This window comes from Cariama cristata, unplaced genomic scaffold (assembly GCF_000690535.1).
Source record: "Cariama cristata isolate BGI_N322 unplaced genomic scaffold, ASM69053v1 scaffold8925, whole genome shotgun sequence".
NCBI classification, from domain to species: Eukaryota; Metazoa; Chordata; class Aves; order Cariamiformes; family Cariamidae; genus Cariama; species Cariama cristata.
The window spans coordinates 111,293-130,304 of record NW_009618284.1 but is presented as its reverse complement, the minus strand read 5'-3'; the positions used below and the strand labels follow the sequence as shown (position 1 = coordinate 130,304).

Below are 19,012 nucleotides of genomic sequence, written 5' to 3'. Positions count from 1 at the left end.
TCCTGCTGCACTCAGCAAATTTGCTGTGTGTTCAGCATTTTTAACACCAAAGCACTATTTTTGTTACAAGGGATACAAATTCCCAAAGTAGAATTTGTAATATGAAAGCAGAAGAAAAAAGGGACTATAAGATGACTGTTTGGGCCATTTTAAGTAAACCGCATCACAGGAAGCTGTAGTATTTCAGACTTAAGGGTAAATGGGGACATTCTGTCTTGGAATGTAAATATATTTTTGTCATCAAAAAGAACAGGAGCATATCTAGTATTTTGTAGTTTGTTGGCAAAATGTATTTGCCACACAGTTCTCTGCTATGCTTAATGTATGTCTCTTCTTACTTCATAAATGTGAAAATAGGCAAGAAAAAAGATAATAATGTAAAGGCAGGCTTATTTCTGCAACAAATGTTATATGCAGCCATTTGTTTCCTCCCAGCTAAGACAGTACTTATTTAATTGCAAGGAAAAACGTCATAACGCGGCTAACTGGCTTCTGCTACTGAAGCTCGTGCCAGAAACGTTAGGGTGGTGCTGCTTGTGGGGTGGTGTTTCTGCTTTCTCATGCATTCAACCAATATGACTAAGATAAAGACCAGGGAACAATGTCTGTTCCTTTAGCCATGGTTTAGCCTAACCTGCTGCTGAAGGCAGTGAACTCTTGAAAAAGGTGGAGATCACAGGATGGTGGGGTGTGAAACCCTTGATCTGCAAAGGGCATGTTTATACTTGGAAACAGGCCATGGATGTTTGTGTGTGAATATGAGTTCCTTCCCTATTCTGCTTTATTCACTTTTAAAAGGTGGATAAATCTGAGTGTTTCCTGAGCTGTAAAGTTCTGGTTCAAACAGACCAACAAACAAAAAAGCTGATGCATTCCAAGTTGGCATTAATCTCTATTTGCCTGAGTTTGTCTACGCCTTGTGGGAGCTGTAGTTCAGCACTAGTAACCCCTGCAGTGCGGCCTCTTCCCTAGTCGAACAGCTGTGATGCATCAGCCTCATACTCTGTCTTGTGCTGATTTTCTTTCATCAAAAGTTCTCCTGAAAACTACTGATTCCTACAGAAAGCCTTCAGAATTTGTCAAAACTGTTTTCCAATAAGGAAATCTTTCCCTTAAATTTTTTTGGCCAATGCTGTTTTCAGGATGGCAGGGGCAGCACAACAGACCAGTTAGGGGAAACACTGAACCAGAAAAAGGGTGTTTAAATTACAGTGGTGACTTTTTTTTTTTTTTACATATAGCTTTTCCTAGTTTAAAGCCTGTGTGTGAACTAATGATTAATCACAGATGCAAAAGAGACTTTGTGCTTTGACAGCACCTTTTCCAAAGGATGTTCTCAAAGCCGTCTGTACAGAATGAGTTCCCTCATAATTACTGCACATATTTTGCAGATGAGATTGCTGAGGCACAAAAACATCACTAAAGACTATGCAGAAATCTGTGGCAAGGATAAAACTCAGGTTTCCTGAATGTCGGATTTGTCTGAAGGTTCCCTCTCTTTGCTGGTTGCAGCAAAAGGGAGTAAGTTTGAAGGCAGAGCACAGAAAGAAGGAATAAATTCTCAGATACAGTTTTCATATCCTTGTGTTCCTCAGACACTCTTCACACTTAGGGGTGTAACCGTTTTCTGACTAAACTTGCAGCACAGCTATAAAAGCTTGGGGCTAACCAAGGCTAATTTTAAACCATCCCTCATTATCTCCGTCATTTGTAGGGTAAGTTTTAGAAGGCAGTATTTTTATTTGATAGAAAGAGCTGATACAGCTCTATTGTCAGCAACTAGCTTGGCCAGAACCAATTCATCGTTATAATTACCTGCCTGAGGACTCCTTTTTGACTTGCTTTGCCTTTCTGGCTAATGAGATGTGTTACCCCAGCACAGCTTTATAACATGCCTACTGTTGATTTACTGTTGCTTGAGGCTAGACAATTCCTGCCTGACAGCAGTTCCTAAGCTTTGCCTGTAAAATCATATTGCAGCCAAACCACACATTTGCACAAATGAAACAGGCAAATGTGCGCAGAAATGTATAGGATAGAAACTGCTGCTGGTCCTGCTTAGAATGGTATCTAGAGGACACAGTCGCCTCTAGCTACTACTATGGGAAGGGAGAAGGCTTACATATAGGACGACGTCATAGCAAAACCCTTTCATGTCCTTAAAACTGCCAAAATGCACAACTTGCTAACCAGCTGTGTCTCCTGATGGAAGAAGGCAGAGTGGCTCATGTAAGCCATTGGGCCAGGTCTAACAAGCCTGAGAAAAGAGATTCATCATTTTGGAAGTCAAAGCAAAGATTCCCAAAATCAAATCTTCAAGATTTCCAGCTTTCCTTAATACTAAGGATTGTTCTTACTGACCCCTAGAGGAGGAGGATTTGGAGCACAGACTGTTTCCTCAGAAAAAGGAGACAGGTGCTAAAGTGCTTCCCCTTAACTGGGCTTTTCTTTCACAAAGGCATTAGCAGATAGTTGCAGCTGTAGCATTAAAAAGCAGTTTTGCAAGGTTAGGATGATAAAGAATGGAGTACATTTTACATCAGACTCTTCTCTTACTAATAACCCTACAGTTCTCTCTTGTCTACCATGGTTTCAATCCCAATGGGCTCTTTTTATTGTAGAATTGAGCAATTCCAAGGCACTAGAGATATGTCTGTCTCTGATCAAAGCAGGATACTGCCATGAGGTTTGCTATCCAGCAAGCCTGTCACTAATACACAATGAATACTGAGACTTGGGTCTCTTAGGCTAAATAAATTTTAAGTCAGGATTAAAGAGATCCTATCCTAACTAACAAGAATTGGCTAATGCTAAGCAGGTTGTTACCTACTTCGCTGAGGGTAAAATGCTTTATAAATATGCATGTTTAGTTTATTCTACAGTTGGAAGTGTAGCCAACTGTTTTTATGCTGCATAGTTGGCCTTTCATAGGTTGCAAGGAATTAAATGAAACAAATCATGTCAGCCAAGTAAATGGTCTTAATTTGCTAAAGAAGGTGACTTGAATTCAGAAAAATGCATATTCAAGGTTCCTGAAGAATTTCTGTGCAGAAACTTGGAGAAAACAGGTGCTTTAGGGCTTCTGATTTTTGCATCTCAACAAGAAGCTTACACTTAAATTAGAACAAAGATTTCAGTTTTATGGTATATCTAGGGTTTTAACACAGTCCCTACAGCAAACAGCTTTATGCAGAATGTCCTATTAGTTTCAGTGGAGCTGGAGAGGGCGGGAGGAGGGAGAAGAGACTTCGCATGCAGTTGGAGAATTTTTTCCTTTTCGGCTTACACCCTGTAGAGTGCACACACACTTGCATTATGCTAAGTAAACTATGCCAGTGGTCATTTAGGCAGGTCAGGTCCTAAAATTAAAGCACATAGCACTTATTCCAAGCTAACATCTTGGCCTTCCGAACAGATTTCAGTGCAGCTTTGCAGTATGGTGCACGTCCTGTGGCCCAAGCCAGCTAGCTGAAGCATCTCTGCACAGCACTGTAATGTTTCATGCAGACATCCACTGAAATGTGATCTCTTCTGTACTGTCCCATCATCAATAGGCTATTTACACAGCGTTCACTAACTGCCTTGGAGGGTATCTAAATGCTACTGCGGATAGGTAAACTACACTGCCCCTGAAAAAGAGTTCACTATATCTAGTCTATAGGAAAGAAGAAAATGAGAGAAAAGATGTGATACTTCTCAAGAAAACCCACATAATTCCTCTAACAAAGCTCCTATCTCTACCTGTGCAGTAAGTGCAATTTTCTCATTTTATCTTCCTGTACACCCTGCAAAGCAGAACTGTGGAAAAGCTGAGCAAACAAACCTCTTTATAACTTGACTTGGAATGATTTCACAGATCTCTCTCTCTTGCTCAGAAGGAAAAAAAAATCCATTAGTGCTTGTCAAGGAAAAGGAAATTATAACAAGGAAATAAAAGCATTAGAAGATGTCTTCCAAAGGCCTGATATGAAAAAGGCTGAGTTGAGGGTGAGGCGGGGGTAAAAATCCAAAACAGATTGTCTTGCCAATCTAAATTAGGAGATGAAAGTTTAAACCAGTCAGAAACTTCTGGACAGAGACATCATCTGCTCACATAACTTGGATATAAAGGCAAGGAAGATGCTAATAGCTGGGAATGGAGGGACTGTAGGAACTTGGTTTTGGCCTGGCAATAAGCGGTCTGGAAGGCCAGGAGAATCTCATTCCTCCCTCGTGTGCCTTCCTGAACCCTTTTCAGCCACCAAGACCCTATGTGCCACCAGAGTATCTGGCAGGTACCCTGTGACGGTAAAGTGAGGGAGTGATGGGAGATAAGGAGAGCCTGAGAAGGATAGCAGGAATAAGGGGGGGACCCACATAACACAATGCCTCTCGCTGGAGCCTTGGGAGCTCTCAGCTGCTGCAGTAATGGCTGCATCATGGAACTGTTGCAGCTCCCACTTTCAATCAAGAAATCTAGCTGTAGATAAACATCAAGTGCATCCTTATAAACTTTAGATTCGAATATTGAAACATCCCTCATATTGTTGTCCTTCTGCTCCCTCACTCTTCCAAGAATGGCCTTTGTTTCATCAATCATTGTTTTCTCTTTGTAGTTTAGACCCACTGGGACTTCTCCAGCAAGGCAGTACATCATTTTTAATTAAACAAAAATTACTTGGGCAGATGATGTAACTGTTCATTAACTTGTGGGAGTTAATTTTACTGCATCAGTTCTCTTCTGAGCATGTAACGCAAGAGTGCTTCAGCCTCCCTGGGGAGCCTGTGAGGACACAAGATCATATACTTCCCCTCACCTTTAGCAGCTGCAGTAGCACAGCTCCTAAATGCTCTACTGTGTATCTCAGTTGCGAACTCAGTTAAGAACTGGGCCTTTCTTTTCCTCCCACAGCAGTAAAGTTACTGCTGTAACTTTACATAGCTTATATATATATTTATCCTTCCTATATCTTAATTCCATAGGCTATCACTAGACATTAACCACTTCACTGGCGGTCAGCATAAGTGACCTGCTTTGGAGCTATGACGTGAAAGCAAATGCACGCACCTTGTTAGTCAGAGCTGGACTGCCAGTACATCTCTGCATGGAGGGTGGCATGTGGTAAATATCTTGTCCCACTAGACTGTGACCAGTGGGTATTTGGTAAATTCCCCGACTCAGATGGGAAGGTGGCACTTGGTAGACAGGGTCCTGTGCTGAGGCATGCGAGCTTGGAACTTGGTAGATCTTTTGCTGGTTGAAGGACTGATGCATCAATCCTGAATTGGACATATCCTGGGCAGAAGGACTGTCCTGTATCACTGGACCTATCAGGAGTTTCACACGGTTGCCTGGAACGATGCCTTGCCGGCCATGTAAGGAGCAGAGCCACCATCCTTCAAGACCTTCAGTGTTCTGTTCTATCACCGTCAAAATATCTCCTTTGCGGAACGCTAACTCTTCTGCACATTCGGGGACATTATCGTACAGGGCTCTTGCAATAAGATTCTGTGAAGAAAGAAGGGCAAGAAAAATGAACAAACAGGCTAGAATTTTTCTAAAACTTCACGTACGTTCTAGGTGGAGAGAAATAAGAACTGAATTTCAGAAAGAAGTGTGCAGGAAATCAAAATAACATGGCAAATAATGCAGCACAGAATTCTGCTGTCTCAAGTTCGAGAAATGAGAGGCTTATGCATTAGCAACACTGCTAGTGAGAACTTCTCCAATAATACTAGGTGAGATAGAAGCTCTTTATGTCGTCTATTCACCTGAACAGACAGGAAGTCAGGAGAGTTCTGCTCTTGGCATTGAGATGCTCTTCCTGTGAATAAGGGCTTGTACCTTTATCTCTGGCCATTGATTTCCCTATAAATGTGCTCTGTGTACTGCTACAGCTAGCTAGCTGACACTTAAAATAATACTTGAACAAGACTCTCAGGGGCATAATCCAGAGCAGTTGTTTCCACTTTTATATTTGCAGGGTCCCAAATGATTTTCCACTAGAGGGGCAGATCCCATTAGTATAAAGACAGTGGGCTGGCTTTTCTTAGCCGCTACCCTCAGGCTCCTTAAAGTCAGGGATCTGTAGACCACCTGGTGAGAAAAAAAGGCCTAAAATACAAATTGTCAAAATGTTACAGTTTTTGAACCACGATGCTCATGTTGGTATGTAGTTCTGTGTGTTCTTGCTCTTTCTGCAAGCTTCCTTGGTGGCACAGGACAGCATAACACTAGGTTAATAGGTAAAAAGCTTCTCTCCCCCACTGCCTCAAAACCACCACCACCACAAAAAAAACCAGCCTCAAAGGACAAGGTTTGTCAGAGTCCCATTCTCTGTGGAAAGATCTTGAAAAGAACATTATTTAAAAAACTAATATGTTCAGTGACCCCAGCTGGAGTCATGCCTTTGCCATGGGGAAAGCTGTCCCAATTTATGTGGGCCTGTCCTTATGTCAAAGAGCGTAAGAATTTAGGTACCAAACATCACTACAGAGTGCGTCTATAAGTAACTTGGGAGGAGTCTAAGGGCAGCAAAGAAGTGCCTTTGACCTGTGTCATCACAATTTAAGCATACTCATATGCATTTTGCTTGATTATGTCACGTGGAGCAGTAACATTAATACAGGGAACTTCACACAGATCTACTCCCAAGCATTTGGCCTAGGGTTTCAGGCAGGCTTTGCAGCTTGCCCTAACCTCAATTTTGTTGTGGCTATGCTACCAGCAGTACCTCTGCTAAGAAGTTTTAAGCCAATTCCAAGCTGATGTAAGATTGTGGTCTGTGATGTGTTACTAATAAGTGCCATCTCCTCTCATGGATTGAACCAGCTCCCTTCCCTCTTTCTTTGCAGGCCTGCATGGCACATCCAGTTCTGAATAATCGGCCAAGCTTAGGTATTCAATGGAAAGTAGACAGGCTGTCTGCACTGACATTCTTGGACCCCTCACAAAGGCCGTGAACATTTAATTTCTTGGCTCTGGTGATATTTCCAAATGTGTTGGCAACAACTGCTCCATGCCTGCCTGCTTTTTGGTGAAGGCAGTCAGCAGAAATGGTAATAAACTAATTGTAAGCACTTGAAAAAATATAGGGAGTCCTGGGTCTGGAGTGTTCTAGCTGAAGTATTTGGATGCAATACATAAACTGAAATGGTGCTAATCCACTGTAAGATAGGATACGCAGCTGTCTTGAAGATTTATCTTCCCTCTGTTAAAGGGGTAGTGTCAAGAACAGTTTAGTGTTTCTTATCTGTCATTTATCCTCCTTCTTGGACATATCAAAACTTTTTTTATCCCACACTTGTTATATCTTTCCCCATTGACACACACTGATGTTTTCTCATCATCTCTGTGCTTCAGCAACATAGCAGACTTCTATTTGACCTTGCCCAGTTCAACTTTTCTGAAGTGTAGCATACGGCCGGGAGGTTGTATGAAGGGCTGACTGGTGGATGGGTAAACTCAGATGTCACATAAAAGGTAGACTAATAGGCTCTTCCCAAGACACGTAGTATTCAAACAGGGTGCATGAGATCAGTTTTCTCTTCTCTGAATGGGAGATCAGCTTTCAAATGTATGAGAAACACTGGCTTTGCCTTTCATCAGCATGATTAGTGAGGTCAGTATAAATTAAGCTTTGGCTTGAAAAAGCAAGACTGCCATTTTGAACTCCCATGTAAACAGCAGTACTGAGGCCCACCATTCTCTCTGATGTATGACTACTCAGCTCATCAGTCAACAACACTAAGAAATGCGAATAGAGATAAAGCAGGGAGAAATTTTGTCCGTGCCTTGGCAGAACTGTAAAACTATTCTTTAGCATAGTCAAAACCAGTCGTCTCTTCTTGAACACTACATCTATGCTCTTGCTGTGTTGACCTGGCTGCTCAGCTGAGTCCAAGGAACTCAGAAAAGCAAAGCTCCTGCCTAGTCTGAATATTCAAGTTAATCTCTTATCTTTCTACATTTCTTTCTAATGTGTCCTTCACAGGAGAACTCTACTAATGTGACTAGCTCAACCTCTGCAACTGACTATTCAAAGGAGGCTTTTGCAGAGGACGTTGTTTAAAGAAGGAGGAAGATTACAGGGGGGGATGCAAAACAAGCATGATAAAAGCTTATTCTTCTATATTTTGGTGATTGATGGTATTTGAAAAGCCCAGTTAGCTTCTACAGCAAAGCAATTCTCAGAACTGGAATGTTGGTAGAACTAGAGCAGATAAAAGTTCCCATGTGAATTTTTTTTTTTCTGAATTGCTCATTATCTCTGTCTCGGTGACCTTCTCACCACCTGGCATGCAGCATGTTAATACTTTCTGGATGTGCTTCAAGAACTTCTTTGCTGCAAACAGCTTCAGATTCTCATCAGCGTTAACTCAGGCACCAAATTGTGAATTATACTAATTGGTTGCCACTTGTTTCACAGTAATTTCCCCAAAGCCTTTTAAATAGTCTAGAGCTGTGCCACCAGCATCAGTCACTGATAGAGCAGAAAAGCAGGAAAAATATTCCTCCAAATAAGCACTGGGACCAGAAACACTAAGCCTGTTGCTTGTTGCCAGCAACGTATGCACTGTTCCTGCTAAGCAAACCACCTGTTCTTTGAGCATTTCCCTGACTTCATTCTTCCTTCACAGGATTTCTTATAACGAGCTTCAGGAACGGTGTCACAGTTGCTTTCATTAGTCAGCAGTGTCAGTCTTGAGAAAAATGAAATGTCAACACAGACGGTCATGAGGAAGGCTTTTGAAAACCACAGATGTACCTTTAACCTGCTGTGGTGATCAAGATGGTAGTCTCTACTTTTCCAGACACAGAAAGAAGTCCTGATCAAAGACACCCCTCAATGCTTGTGGGTTCTATCTGGATAGATTTGACAAATCTGAAAAATTTTTGGATGCTGTGGACATCATAACCCACATTTCACAACATTCCCTCTCATTGGTCTCATCAGCTTGGAGATCTGGGGAGGGTTATCTGGAATTAATTGGATTTGCTCTTAGAAGCAAGAATCTGTCACTCGTCTACCTGTGAAAGAGGCACCAAATAAGCACTAACATCTGATACAAGAAGGCAAAGGCACAGCAGTGACCTTTTTGTATTACTAAGTGATGAAAAAACCTCAGCCATTTCCTAAACAAACTGGCAGTAGAGAAAGGGCTGATGAGAAACCTGTCTTGGAGCTCGTTTTCACAACTGGCAAATTGCACAGAAGTCCTTTTATATTTCTAATATGAAGAGGAAAAAAGGAGGGCAACAGATTCAGAACTACAAATTCAAGTTCTGTAATGGTAGGGGAGAAATGATCTGATCCTAGATAGGAAAAAAATTTTGGATTGCCATAAAAATCAGCTGTGCTTCATAAAATGAATGTACTGGCAGCTACCACCTTCTTTTAATAAGATTAAGGATGGAAGTCTCTGTTGCTCTCCTTTGGTCCAGTTATATTAACTACATGATAGGTGCAATGGTGCTTTCCTCAAAATCTGGAAGTACCTGTGGTCTATATACAGCTCCATTCTCCTGAGCGCTCTGTGTTACAGCAGCCATATTTCAATTAATGACTGCTTCTCTACAACTAATGGTTGACTGGAAAGATTCAGTTCAGCTTTTGTATCCTCAAGCCCTGCTAGCAGTACTGACATATCTGGAAGTTGAAGCCAGGGTCACACCCCACTGTGTTAATACTCTGTATAGGCAAAACAAACAAAAAAATTAGTTCTCAAGAAGCTTAAATTCCTCTTAACCTTGCACTCTTCAGTGCATTAGAAAGCATCTTCTGTAAAATCACTGAAAAAAGGAAATTTTTCAGTCTTCTGTTAAAGCTCTATCCCAGTGTCCAGGTTTGGCTAAAACAGGACCAATTCTCTTTTCAGTAGATTTTCCTTCAGTTAAGTTTTGTCTAAGTAACTGTACTTTCTGAAGCTGACTGTTTGTTTTTTTGGTTTGCTTCTTTTTTTTTTTTCAGACAGTGTCTGCTTTTGGAGTTGATGGTGCTTGATGTTTGTAGTTGTTATTAAAAGTGATGGGATTGTAATGCAAAAAGGCCCATGTTTGTGTTTGATTCTTTGGGAACCAGAGTCACTTGGCTCTCTTGTGGTCCATGTGTGGGGAGGCATAAAAGGGTTGCATTCGCAGAAAGCTGCGGACCAAAAAAAGTGACCAATGAAGTATTCCATCCCATATATGTGATACTCAGTATAAAGCTGAGGGATCATGGGGGGTCAGCCCTCTTTCTTTCATGCCTGGCAGCATCCCTGTGGGACTCTGCTTGTTCTCTTGCCTCAAATCGCGATCTGTGTATTCCTGAATCCGGTTCCCATCTGCTGCTGAATGCAGTCTAGGACATCCGGGTGCCTGCCCTGCCACATGAGCACTGTGAGCTGCCATTGCATGTGGTCCCGTAATCATCTCTGGGAAGCTCAATAGTGGTTTTGTATATTTTTAATTTCTATTATTAGTAGTATCAGTATTAATATTATTATACTCTTTTTTTCCATGGTTACTGTTTTACTAAAGTTGTTTTAATTTTCCAACCCATAAGTCTCTCTCCCTTTTCTCCTGTCCTTCCCTTCCTGGGCCAGGAAGGGGTTAATAGAAAGCCTCTGCCATCCACTTAAGTGCTGGCCTAGCCTTAAACTTCAACGGTGACACTCAGTCAGCAGGTCAAAGGGAAAGGGAGTCTGACCCTAATAGCTGCTGCCTGGGGAACCTGCTGCAGGAGAAGGCTCAGCAGACTTTGTTGATGCCTTGTGTCAGAAACTCTGCCCAAAAGAACTAAAACTGAAGTGGATACTCTAGATTAAATACAGAATATAGTGCCTGTGGTCCCAACGTTCTACATTAGTTGAGACAAAAGTAAAGCTTTCAAGCTCTAAGAAAAGTGAAGCTGGGATTTGAAACTTCTGTCTGATTTTTTCTTTAATGCTAGTTGCAAGTCCATTAGATAAACCCCAGAAAGGCGCAATTCGTATTCTCTGCACACCTCAGATTTTTCTCTCTTTTGCATCCAGGATGCATGTCCTAGTAAAACCTGACTGACAGCAAAAGATGCAGTCCTGAAAGCTGTCAGCTGTTTCACTTGCAGAAACTGAAGAAAAAAACCAAACCAAACAACTCTGTAAACTAGTTTTTTTTCTCAGATGCTGAAGGAATTACAGGCCAAATTCAGATGCATAAATGAGGTCTATTATAGAACAGTCAAAGGTGTCTACTCTCTCCTTAGCCTACTGCAATTGATGGTTAACATGCCTGCAGCTGAATAAAGACACATGAAAATACTTTGAACAATATGATCTGTTTTGGTTGGCCTTCCCTACAGCGAAGGGAACTGATAGAATTCTGTAATTTGTGGTTTGGAGGATGAAAAGGTTGGTTGTTGATGAGGCTGAGTGGCAGAAGAGGGAAGAGGCAAGAGTTAGAGAGTGGTGGAAACATCTACTCTTTCTGTTAGAGTAAATGCATCCAGTGACATGGGTAACAAGTGCGTGTGAGGTGCCCACAGCTATGGAAGCAAACACAGGAATAATAAATGACATGCTATGAGATTAAATACAATGGACTCTTTAAGGGTTGAGTGAGCGCAGTGCCAGGCTCCTAGTGCAGGGCTGCCCACTTGACTCCTTAGCCAGCTCTGCAATGAATGAATGCTTGAGGAAAATGTTCAACCAACCATAAGCTTGAAGAATTTCAGTTGCTTCCCTTAGAGGTGCAATATGAAGATGTCCCAGAGCATGCAGGATGATCCCTGGATACTGATCCCTGCTCTGTGCTTGGCTGATAGGGCGTATTGTTTTGTTCTGCTTTGTCTTGTTTTTAAATATTGCTTCCTATGTGTAGAGTTTATGTGTAAACAGAACTAGGGAAATCACCTCTGCTCTTAAAAAAAAGGAGTCCCACCCTTTTTCAGTTATTATTGGACAAACTGTTTCTTAAAATGCCAAACAGCTTCTATTCTATGTTTAGCTAGCTCAGGAGAAGGAAGGGAGAAACAAAGGAAGGAAAGGTGGGGTGAGACACCCCAAAGGAGTGTCTATGCACAAACCAGTAGTTTCATTTTGGCTGAATGACTTTTAATTATCATCACATAATATTTTTAATACAGATTCCCCTGTCTTTTAGGTTTCTTTAAAATTAATCACTGCCATTCCAAAGTAAACTTAAGCATTTACGCACCCTTGTATGGTTGCAGTAGGCCTAATAGTAACGATTTGCCTGTGAGACTGAAGAACCAACCTGAAAACCCAGCAAAGAGTGAGTTTTATTCTGAGATAAACAGTTTGACTACAAGTAGTACTGGTACTACTGAGCAGTTTGTGCTGTGTTGTGCCTTCTGACAGAAGAGCTTCAGTGCAAGAGTCATTGGATAGTTTAACATTGGTGCTTTTTAGCTCCCATCTTCTTTTCTATTTCTTACTGTCAGTGCCCCTGAAACAAAGAATTTATTGTGCTGTGTTTGCAAGGAAAGAAACTAGAGGCACAGTAGGTAACAGGTCTACCTATAACAAGAACTTTTCATGAAGGCTACTTAGCACAAGTTGACAGAGGTCACTGAATAAGACATTCAGCCTTGAAAAATGTCTGTTGCTGGTCTTCTCAAACCTGGAAGAAGGCAGTGTGAACAGCAAAGGCAGTACCGGGTACACACAAAGCTGCACGGGCATGTTCTTAGGCATGTCCCTGTAGGCACTGACATGGAGAATGGACTAAGAAATGATGCCTTGCTGCTTTGCTGTTAACAGCCCCGGCATGTGTGCAGACCTGTAATGGCTAATTGCCAGCAACTTTTTATCTTAAGTCGATGGCTACGTAGAGGAGGCAGGAAGTGCTACCACAGCGTGTATGAAAGAGCTGCTGCATTACCAGGGTGTTGCTGTTACTGTAAGTTTGGCAGGAGGACTCTGAAAGGCCCTCAGCATCTACTTCAGACTGCGGGTCTGCCCACTGGCTCTGGGAACTGTGAGCTTCCTTGGCTCACAGCTAATGACAAAAGAAGGAACTTGCTTGCAAACGCTCAGCATAGTAATGTTTTAGTTCACTCTTACATGCAAAGCTCACAGTTCTATTTTTCAGGCAGTCTCTTGCTTTCTTCCACCAAAAAAACCCCAAGTTTTGTTTTAGTACAGATACTTTTCTGGTCAGGCGTTGCTAGCCCAAATAATTATAAGTCCTGCTGGATGGAAATTAAGGCAGTTTTCCACACACAGATTTGGAAGGTTGGCTTTACAGCTAATGAGAGAGCTATGAGATAACAGCCTGAGCAGAGCTCTAAGGAGGACAGGTCTTCATCCACCCTAAGTATCCTTGCACTCTGCCTCTGTGTATCTCTGGAACAGAGGCTGTCAGTCATGCTAAAGTATGCCAAGCTGCCTGGAGGATGCGATGTGGTAAACTTTGGGTCTGCAGGGCAGAAAGGCAAGTGTCTTATTTCAGTGTTCCACTGAGCTGTCCCAGCCCCTCTGTCTGGCCTGAGATGCCTGAATTTCAGAGTTTGTTCTGGCTGGGTTTTTTTTGTACTGTGACCAGTTACCCAAAAAGTTAAGGATGAAAAATGGGAATGTCTCCTTACTGGATCACACTTGGATAAGCCAAAGTAGGTGTTATGACTGTCGTGCTCTGGATGTATTCACTGCCAGTTTTTGCAGGCACAACACTCCACCTAGCAGGGGTGGCAGGCAGGTAGCGAGCAGAGTGACTAGGGCCCAGGCACATCACACGCCTGCTGAAGATGCTGATGTGGTCCATCACTTCACCTAAGATTGGGATTTGAATTAATGTAAACATGTGAGAGACCGAAGGCTCTCTGGTCTGAGAATATTTTTTTTTGTTTCAGCATAGCTGTTCCATTTTAAGCAAATAGGAGATATTTGTGTATCCATTTTTTTGTATGCAGTTGGCAAAGTACTTTGCGAAACTGAGGCACAGCAGTGAACCTGCAACTTGGGAGGGAATCCAAACGCATGAATCCAAAAGAAGGAATTAGGAGGATAGAAAAGGTGGGGGAGAAGTAAAAAAGGAAAAATGCAAAAATGAAGGTTAGAGCAAGAGATGCTAAGTGAAGCTTTGGCCTGTGTGAATAAAATACTTCATTGTTCTGCCCAGACTGCATCAGCTTATTGCTGTGCCTGACGTTTCAAACTGGACAAGTGAGTTGGAAAGAAAGTTTTCTGGCTTTGTATCTATTAAGAGCAGCAATAACCTCACATTGCTTAGAAGGACAATAAGCTAGGCTTCATTTGTTCATTCGGATGATATTCTTTTGTCTCTTGAATGAATTTTGGGTTTTGGCTTGGCTGGTTTTATTTTATTTTAGGTAGAGGGGATGTGAGGTGTGAGGATGCTGCTCTGCTTTCCTGGGCATTACAAAGGTAATCATAGAAATATAATTTGGGGAAAGATGTTAAATAAGGAGTTAATTTACCCCTTCTGTTTCTGATGCAGTGAAGGATGGATGTATTGTATCACAAACACCATCTGAATCACACAAAACCTCTGAGGTGCTTGGTGAGCACGTAGGGAGAGTTTAACAGACATGGCAACTCCCTCTTACTACACAGCAACCTTCTGTTTGGAGTCCGTGCAGTGAGACACAACAGGTCATAGCTATGCTAGAAAAGGGCATACCTGAGGTAATGCTCTTTTGCTCAGCCCTGCGGAACACCCTTGAGATTAATACACACTGCTTCTGCATTGTCAGACCACCCACTCTGTTTTGGCGCTATCGTAGAAGACCTATATGGTTTACGATAGTAGCATTTACAGTGAAGCAGAGCAGTGATCCACTGATGACATAATCTGATCTTACTCCCCTGTCCAATGAGTTACTGGGGTTTTACAGGAGTGCTGAAATGCCATTTTCTTTGTTCTTTCTGGGAATGCAAACCACATCCCCTGACTTACTTTCAAGATCTATTAATATTTTGGGAAATTCCACCACACTTAACTTGCAAAGTTTTCTGTACATGTTTTACTCTTGTAACCAGTTTCCTTTCCCCCCACGCAAGGAAGGGTGTGATCTACCTAGTTCCACGACTTTAAAAGGCCTTTTCAAATCTGTCTGAGGGCTGTGTGCCTTCTGTAACATCAACCGGGGGGGGGGGGAATAAAGCATGCAAACAATAGCCTTAGCGTAAATATGATCTCACCGTGATTAAACCGCAGTACATCAGAATCAAAAAGCAGATGGAAAACCTAACTCTTTCCTTCAGGCAAGCAATTAAAAACTTAATGAAAGGATATCAGATGTTGAATGCTTAAGAACTGAAGGAGCAGAGCAGAAGGAAAAAAAAAATAATGAAAAGAAAGAATCCTGAAATGTGTGTTTTGAGTTCTCAGTTTTCCATTTTCTGGCATTTGTGAGCAGTCTTCTCCCAAAGTTTCCTTAAAAAAAAAACAACCAACCCTCCTCCCAAATTTAACCCTTCTCTATGCAGGTCTGGGGAAACAATCACAAGTCGATTGTCAAGAAACCATAGCTGTGTAGACATAGGACCTCAGTATTGTCACCAACTTATTTCTGTCTGATGTCTTCAGCTCTGGAAAGCCAGGTTTGTTTGCTTTTTGTTTGCTTTGGTTTGTTTTTTTGTTTGTTTTAAAATCTAGAACCTAGCTGAACTGGCACATGCTCTTCTTCCCCCAAGTCTCTCCAAAAATTCTCAACAGAAGGGAAAGCCACCTGTCTCTGTCACTTTAGTGTCACCATCTGGGATACTACACAGCAGCAGCAACTTGTGATGCCCTGAGACTCCAGCTTACTGAAGGAAAACAAGCTTAGGAACTCATGTTTCCAGGCTCCTGCCAGCCCTCAGGCTGATGTGGGGACAGGCAGTAAGGTGCCTGTGAATCAGACACACTTCGAGGGGAAGCAGGCCTGGCTGGCAGATGAGGCTTGCCAAGTGCAGTCAGGGTCTTCTCCATGCCATAGAGCAGCAGCCAAAAGTCAACAAGCCTCCCAGAACAGCTTGATTTTGCCAAACTGACATTTTCTAGGTAAGCGTATCCCTGGAGAAGGGAGAAGAAGAGTATGTGGGTGCTTTTCAACCAGTTATAGTTACCATGCTTAGTCTTAGATTGAAATACAGCTTTAACTGTATTCTTGATCGTGTGAGAGATTGGTTTGTGCACTTTCTGGGCTGCAAACAAGATAAAGCAGTATAAGCAGGGTGAAAGAAAAAAGAGAAGGTATCAGCTTCTAAACTAGGCGCTTCTATGACAGTAAAAATTGGTTTATTACCCTAAGCATTTTAACTGGATGTAAAGTCCATAGGACAAAGTTATTCATGACCCTACCTACAGCAAGGTGTACGTTAAACAGAGAGTACACACTTCCAGTTATTTTGTACTTAACTCTTTGGATCAAAAAATTCCTTTGAAAGATAATAACTGAATTTTCATGGTCTGTATTTTCCTCCCCCCTGCCCTCAACTAAGCAGGACATTCAATGGAGGAATTGAGATTTACTCCTAGGATCCTTCAGTTTTTTCTAAAATTTGCTGTCACCAAATGGTTTGCAGTATTGCTATTGCTAAAATTTTCAACCTTACTGTGAATGAGGCCTGCTTAAGAAAAGGCTTCTCATGCACTGACTGCATTCCTGTAGAGTAAATCCATTGTTATTACTTTTCCTTTACCGGCCAGGCTAATGAACTCTCACTGTGAATGAAGTGTTTTTAAAACAAACACCAAAATAGAAAAGTGAGAATGGGCCTCATCCGTATAGAGAAAAAAAAATATGCAATTTTTGTCATGCTATGCACTTGTGTTTCCAGGACTGCAAACTATAGCTTTAGCAGTCCTCCTTCTTGTCAAATGCAAGCTACATCCAAATCTGCTGTGGAAAAATGAGCTCCTTAAGACAGTTTCCACTACTGTAATGTCTAGACCAAAAGGCAAAAGAAAAAGGTCACTTGCCAAGAGCAGCCTATGATAAACAGGCAGCAATATTCAAGGGCTGTACTCTTAGCTGCTATAACGTGACCCAGCTTCACTGATACTGAAAGCTGCAGCCATTTACTGGCAGCAAGAACCTCTAAATGCAGCTTTACTCAGCAGTAGCCCAACTTAACAAATATTGCTGAATACATGCCATAAATATTCTTTTGTAGTACAGACCCAGAGCATTGTCTGATCAATCCTACTGAAGACCTAGCATAAATCATCTTTCAGGGGTCAGACTACTGTTGTAACAGGTAAATGTCTATTGCTTTCATGGATGCTCAGAGAACATGTATTCTGTGAAGCATCATCTTAAAAAGTGACTTGCACATTTACGATTCCAAGTGTGAACTCCTACAGAGGTGCATGGACTTTAATGCCTCAAGAAGTTCAGCTACTAGTCTCAATCAAGTGCAGCCACAAATGAGAACAGTAGAAGACAAGAGTTCTCCACAACTGTTGCAGCTAAGGCAGACTCCTGTGCATGCTTCTCTTAGGTGCTTATGTTGCTTAAAAATGAAATGAAACTACATCTTGGAGACAGGCAGGTTCATAATTCCTGTTGGTATGAATGGGATTTAAACACTTAGATGTCTGTGATAAGCTAGTCCAAGTAAAATAAGCAAAACAAAAGTGACTTTATCTATGCCCCTAAGTGACCTAAGCCTATCTATTGTGTGCAGAAGTCATTCCCATGCCCCAAATATCTTTGATAACAGCAATGTGACAAGGAGCAAGGCCTACGCTCCAGTCATGATTTTCTACTTTTTGAGTGTACAGAGACACAAGGCTATTTGCTATTTCCAGATACTGAGGGAACATCCTCTTCTTTTGTACTTCTGTGCAAGACCAGGATCTCATGCTTGGCTGAGGAATACCATGAGTTCAAGCTCTTTGCAAGAAGACAAATAGGCTTCTTGCCTCCTACCGTTTCTGAAGTTGGTCAAATTAGCCAGTAGGTACACCTATTCCAGTAGAGGTGCATGGAAGTGTGTATGACTCAGAAGAATTGCCTTGTTTGAACTTTTACTCAGGTCACTAGACATACCTGGCCTTGGTGCAATGACTCTGGTATTTGTAATGGAGCACAGGCCTAATAAGATAAATTTCTCCTGAGCCACCACACGTATGAGTTCAATGTTCAGTGATAAGATATCAGTGCAAGTATAATCTTTTCTAACCCCACTTGTTGCTGTGCTTGAGCTCATAAGATCCCAAAGGTGAGTTTGTATGTGGTCTTAGGAATTGTGCTGCAACGCTTAATGAGTTCACAATAACGCTTCATGAGACTTCTCCAAAGTCCAGCCCATATTCTGCAAAATGGTGGTTATTGGTTTTCTAAATTATTGGTTATTGAGTGGTTATTGGGCTGCAGAACTCTGCTGAAATGTACTTTCATTTTTCCTTTGCAGAAGTCGTTTCCATAAATTCTTACTATTAGGCAGTTCTCCTGCTCTCTGATCTGAGAGGTCCCCCTCTGATCAGGTCTTTTGGTAGTGTGGCACTGTTTGGAATGACTAATGTTGAGTCAAGGTACCTCACAGCAAAGTAATAGTCTAATGTGACTGCAACCTCTAGCAGGATCTTAAAAGCATGAGTAAAACACCCAGATTAGTATCCAGTGCCTCTTGTACTATCTAGGGCCAAACTGAGTTGGAACTATCAAAAATACAAGACTGTTCATCTGGCAGTTCTGCTTCCCCACCATATACTAGGAACTACTGGACAGAGACAGATTAGACTACGAGTTTCTTGATGAAATAGATTTACAGCTACATTACTCTGAAGCAGCTGTTAGCATAAAAACATAGAATCATGCAAAAAACTGAATGCTGTTAGCTGTAGTGCTTTCTGATGGCTCTTCTTCCTCTGAAACAAGTTCTGTAACATCCCTAAGCCTCAGCACATCCATCTGTAAGACAGAATTAATAGCACCTTGCTATCCTACCAGGTTGGGAGGGCAAACAAATTCTATCGTGGGAGTTTCTCAAGTACCTGGACGTATTGAGGCAGTTACCTCTGTTAAGTATACAAATACATCCTTGACCAAAAATTGGAGGCTTACAAGCAGTACGTAAGTCGGGGGGGGGGGGGGGG

General features: G+C 41.8%; 1 protein-coding gene across 1 annotated transcript in view; it reads right to left on the bottom strand.

Moving 5' to 3' along the window:
* Positions 1 to 19,012, bottom strand: part of NEDD9 (neural precursor cell expressed, developmentally down-regulated 9) — a 40,246-nt gene that overhangs the window by 17,130 nt on the left and 4,104 nt on the right. The window contains exon 2 of the mRNA XM_009700811.1: positions 5,048 to 5,488. Coding sequence (XP_009699113.1) covers positions 5,048 to 5,272 — 225 coding nt within the window. The 5' untranslated portion in view covers positions 5,273 to 5,488. The remainder of the gene's footprint in view (positions 1 to 5,047; positions 5,489 to 19,012) is intronic.